The sequence below is a fragment of the Lactuca sativa genome, chromosome 5 (assembly GCF_002870075.4).
Source record: "Lactuca sativa cultivar Salinas chromosome 5, Lsat_Salinas_v11, whole genome shotgun sequence".
NCBI lineage: Eukaryota > Viridiplantae > Streptophyta > Magnoliopsida > Asterales > Asteraceae > Lactuca > Lactuca sativa.
Window position 1 is genome coordinate 214518774 of NC_056627.2, and position 5840 is coordinate 214524613.

Here is a 5840-nt window from a genome sequence, read left to right on the forward strand (position 1 = left end):
GGTCACTGTCTTCAATGGTCTTCAGACCTCATTTTAACATAACCCAAAAAAAAAACATGGGCCACCGTGCAGTTTTTATTTATTTATTTTTTTGTTAAAAATGCATTTTTAATGTTTATGACATGAAATTAAGTTTAAAAATTCAATTTATTTTAACAGCCCGCAGATGTTAAAAACAAACAGTCTTCTTATTGCAGACTGCAGACATTTTGTCCACATCTTCTACCGCAGAGGCTTGCAGATGTGGTCCGCACACTGCAGACATTTTCACTTAAAAAAACAAACAACACCTTAGTGTCGATACTATTTTTTGTTTGTGTATATGTATTTATGTAGTCCAATATAGTCCACGTATGTATTTGACCCTTTTGTATATTGGTCGGTTAGTCCTATAAGCTTGTACATGTCTTGGTAGTCTTGTATGTTGACATTTGAATGCAAAAAATATTATCCTCGATACTTTGAATATGATGCTAATCGATAAAAAAAATGATTATCAATGATTACCCAAGAAAATGATGTGAATAATTTCTCAAACAATTTCCAAAATTATATATAATAAACAGATCCGTCCCAGAAGGTGGACGATAGGAACGATCGTCCAGGGCTCATCTTTTAAAAAGACCTAAATTTTTTATGGAAATTATTATATTTAGAAGATAGTATATTATTTTTTTCCAATTATTAAGTTATTATAAAAAAGTTGATGATATTTGTGTATTTTAAAGACCTATTTTTTTTTTCGCCCTAGACCTAAAATATATTTGGAACGGTCCTGATAATAAGGATGGTATACTATATTTTATCATTGAGACAAGGTTCTATTTATAAATATCTCAAAGTTGCAACTTGTCAATAAATCTAAAATCATTTATAAAAAGATAATAGGTTTTTATTGTTTTTATTTCTATTTGGCATATATAATTTTTTTTTTGGAACGGCGAAATATTTTATTAAAAAACTAGTAAGAAGCTAGAAAGAAATCATGACAATAACAAAGTGGCAGAAGCCGGATTATGAAGCCAAGAGCTCCAACTAATCTTGGTTTTACTACATCTATTAGAAATCCAAAAGAACGATCTATAAACAATATCATCAAAAAGCATTGATTTCCTAGGCATAACCGTTCCAAAAACTGTCGAATTACGAAAATTCCACATGCACCAGAAAGATGTCATAACCACAACATCAAATGCCTTTCGTTGACCCTTTCTCAAAGCAACAAAATCTTACCACTTAATAAGGGTATGAACGTCAAACTGGGGCGAAATCTGAATTCCTCACCAAATAGCAATGCACGGCCAAATCTCCATCAACTCAATACATTCTGTAAAAAGGTGATCAACAGATTCCACCGAACGAGAACATATAGGGCATAAAATCGAGTCCAACATGATTCCCCTATGAGATAATCTCTCTCTAGTTGGAATACTGAGTAACTGGATCCTCCATAAAAGAATGTTTATCTTGATGGGAACCCAATTATTCCATCTAGTCTCACCACCTCCAGAATAAAGCATACTCCCATCTAAGAACCAACGAGCAGAGGAGATAGAAAAAGTATTCGAAACATCAATAGACCAACCCAATCTATCAGGAATTGATTGCAATTGGAAATCCTGCAAAAGAGAAATAAAAGCATCCCACTTCTCCTGCTCAATTCCACCTCTAGTACTACGTCTGAAAGTAACAGGATCCCACCCCAATGTTAGACGATCTCTAACTGTAGCTTGACTAACAATATCTAAAACAAAAATTCTATGAAAAGTTTCGGCAAGAGGGCCTCTCTAATCCACAAATCCTGACAAAAATATGAATGGTTCCAATCACCAACCCTGATAGGAAATAAGGACTGAATATCGATTTCCTTCTCCTGAAATTGAGTAAACATATGAATCACTCCCCACCAAGGTCCTGATCCGGATCTCCTAGGGGATATAGACTTGCAACCTCTATCTGATCCATATAACCATTTGATAATCTTAACCCATAACAGATCATGACAATGATAGAGTCTTCACCACCACCGTAGCATCATGGCCCTATTAAAGGAATATAAACTCCCAATACCCAAAACACCCTCTACTTCTTCCGCTAAAACTCTGTCCCATCTGAACCAGTGCATACGTCACTCATCCAAGTCTGCTCCCCAAAAGAATCTAGCTCGCATTGACTCTAAAGACTTTAGAACCGAAATAGGAGCAAGAAAAATCAACATTAGGTAACTACTTAAGGAACCCATAACTGACTTAACCAAAGTAAGTCGGCCACCAAAAGAAAGGCATTTAGCCTTCTAGCCTGGCAATCTGCTTTGAAACCGATCAAACACAGGAGACCAAGCAGAGATACGAGACATATTCTGACCAACAGGAACACCGAGGTGGATAAAAGGAAGCTTAGAAACTGCACACCCAATCATGTATGCATCACTAGAGACCTGAGATAAAGGAATCCCCACACCAATCAATTTGCTTTTATACAAATTAATTTTAAAACTCGAAGCCATAAAGAAACAACGAAGGATACAAATATGAAGCTTCGCATTCTCAGGATCCCAAGAAGAAATCAACATAACATCATCATCATATAAAAGATGAGAAATTCCAATGCCTGAAATAGAGATTCCCCTAAACACGTTAGCCATCTGAGCTCTAACCAATGCCACATGAAGACCCTCCATCGCCAATATGAAAAGGAAAGGAGAAAGAGGATCTCCCTGTCTCAAACCATGATGAATCTGAAATTCATCGGTAAGCGAACCATTAACCAAAACCGAAGCCCTCGAAGATTTCAATAACTCCATAATCCAACCACGCCATAACGGACCAAACCCCATAATCTGAATGATCTCTAAAAGGTAGTCCCATGATAGGGAATCGCATGCCTTCTCAAAATCTACCTTTGACAATAGTCTAAGTTTAAAATTTTGTTACAAATTTGGTTCATATTTTAAGTTTTGTTACCAATATCACATTTTATAAATATTTTTATTTACATTTTTTTTCATCTTTTTATAAACTTGTTTTACAATTTTTCATATTTTTCATAAAATTTTATTATTAGCAATTACCTTCTAGATTCTTTTGTATTTATATTTGGTCATTAAGATATTATAGGGATCGGCTATTGTAATTGCATATATAATTATTGACCACGGTTAATGACCTAGAAAGATAACGAACTTTGGTCTTTCTCCATATTTAGGTAAACCATATTTTTTTCATACACATTTGACTGTTGAACTTGTTTGACTTGTTCACAATAGGGTAATAGGACCTGTAATTACAGTAATATTACACTATTGAAAACATGTCAAACAAGTTTATTGGATAAATGTGTACGAAAAAAAACATGGTTACCTAAATATGGACAAAGAATAAAGTTCATTACCCATTTTGGTCATATTGGGTTCTTTATGTTAAGTGTAAGTAATCAAAATACCTACTGATGTGACATGCAATTGGGCTATCGGGTCTTTGTGTCAAATCTAGAGTATGTGTCGTTAGTGGGTTCCTGACTTGATTCTCAGGCGCCATCATACAACAAAAAATATTAGAATCATCTCCAGGACTGTGTCCTGGGATCATACTCCAACAAATTAATACCACTCTTCTAGATGCTTTCTCCAACATCAACCTTTATGATGCAAAACTAGAGAACTTAGCCAATCAATTGGCTAATGTAGACAACCATATAATAGAAAACAAGATGCATCTCTAATTAGTCTCCGACAAAACCAAGGGGATACCATAACCATATTCAATAAGTCGAATACTTTCCTAGTTTTTACAAATCTCATTCACATCTCTTTTTGGAAGAAAATCGATGGTCCAAGTAAGCTCCACACACTCTGCAGGTACTTGTTAGTCAAAAATCATATGATTCTACTTTTGACACAGCATCAAAGGCTCTCGATCACAACAATCGCAGTGCCATCAATCTAGGCGGTGATTGTAGGGGTTATCGCGGTAGACGAAGTGGAAAACATGGGAGTGGCTCAGGATGCGGGTGCTTCAACAACTTAGCCTATTTTTGGTTGCCTCCTTGGTACTAGCCCACACCATGGACATTACCTCATTGTCTTATCCGACAATAGTGCATACCACTAAAATAAGCCTTCTCAGTTCCAGTCCACAAACTTAGTCTCGATATCAACACAGTCTCACTTTTTGGCTAATTACGATACCCCTATGACTCCTATACAACTTGAAATTTCCTTTCATACCATCAACCTAAAATCATTGTAAAACTCTTGGTACATGGATATCGGTTCTACATCTCATCTCACAAATGACTTTGGTAACCTTTATTATCTATCTTCTTTAAGTAGTCCATATTCAAATTTAGTTGGTAATGGGTCTAATATTCCAACTCTTGGTCAAGATTCAACCACCGTATATTTTCCTAAACATTCTCACTCTCTTAAAACATTTATCACACACCAAAGATTATCAAAAAATTTAATCTCTATTCACAAATTTACTCGCTGTAATCTTGTATCCATCAAATTGACCCCTTCGGTCTTTTATGAAAGATCTTACCATGCAAAAACTCCTAATGAGATGCAATATTTCCCCTAATATTTATTTGTTAACCTTTTAATCAAGTGGAAAATTTCCTTATGTTGCTCTCCACACTGTCCCTCATATAACTTGGCACAATTGTCTTTGTGGTCCAGAAACTTTAGTTTTCAGTTTACTTAGGCCTAGTATTTGAAATTTCAGTACTATATTTAATTCTAGCACTTCTTGTCAAGCTTGTTTTTTGGGAAAACATTGGTGTATATGTACCGACCCAAAAATCAAGGGTAAAAATTTCATTTTTAGTATAGCTAAAACATTGACACCATTTATCCCAAACATTTCAAATCGTCGTTAAGTAAAACATTATCAGAGTTCATCCCAAAATCATTCGTTTCGAAATTCATAGGTGTGTGCAATGCGATCAATCCAAGCTCTTCCTTTCCAAGACAATGATACATGAAACCATAAACAAACTTGTAAGCACGAAGCTTAGTGAGTTCCACAGAGCATACCACAGACACAATCCACATATCACATATCCTGTTAGCTATAAAAGCTACATAAACCATATCAATCATATTAGCCATGCATACATAAACCTGTAAGGATGTCATGGCCTCCCCCAAGGTCTTAAACCTTCATGCCATGGGCAACCCTACATGGTCTTTACCTAGGAATGCCATAGGCTACCCCACATGGTCTTACATCCAATGCCACGGGCTCCCTCCCGGGGTCTTCCATGCAATAACACACAATCACATAGCATATCAAATCACATAAATGACTAACACATATCCGATAATCATATAATGGGCCGGCCTTGGTGCCTTAGAGCCGTGGGTATGGTGAGAAGACTCACCTCGCACTTCTGAAGTCCCGCGGATAAAACTCTAGCTGCTGGTTGACAGGTTCCCGAACTGTCAACATCAAAATGACACCCAATTAAGAGTTGGGTTCCAATACACAACCATAATCTACGCTTGGGGTAAATGGACCATTTTACCCCTAACCTAGCTTGGTTTAAAACCAAGGCCCAAACTCACACCCTGAAGGCCCAAAAGCCCAATAGTCAACCAAGGCCCAACATATGGCCCAATTTTCCAAATTGGGCCCAAACCTCTACATGGACTTATTTTAAGGCATAACCATACCCCTAAAATTTGACATTCTGATGGCCCAATAGCTATTAATCCTCGAGGCCCAATTATGGCCCACTTGTGTCCCAATTTTCCAAATTGGGCTCAATCCTCTCTATTAGGTATTATCCTGAAGCCCAATAGTTTCCCTTGGTCCATAAATGTGTTCCCAATTAGCCCA

General features: G+C 36.5%; 1 protein-coding gene across 1 annotated transcript; it reads right to left on the reverse strand.

Annotated features, from left to right (window-relative positions):
- Window positions 1–1280: 1280 nt before the first annotated feature.
- Window positions 1281–2836, reverse strand: LOC111913837 (uncharacterized). Its single transcript, XM_023909549.1, has 2 exons — window positions 2319–2836; window positions 1281–1734 (listed from the first exon to the last, which is right to left on the reverse strand). The coding sequence occupies exons 1-2, from the start codon at window positions 2834–2836 to the stop codon at window positions 1281–1283; spliced, it is 972 nt and encodes a 323-aa protein (XP_023765317.1).
- Window positions 2837–5840: the final 3004 nt, after the last annotated feature.

Coding starts and splice junctions, on each gene's coding strand:
- LOC111913837 (XM_023909549.1), bottom strand. CDS start 2,836: ATGGGGTTTGGTCCGTTATGGCGTGGTTGGATTATGGAGTTATTGAAA. Junction 1,735..2,318: donor TGGTCTCCTGTGTTTGATCG/GTTTCAAAGCAG, acceptor AGATATTGTTAG/TCAAGCTACAGTTAGAGATC.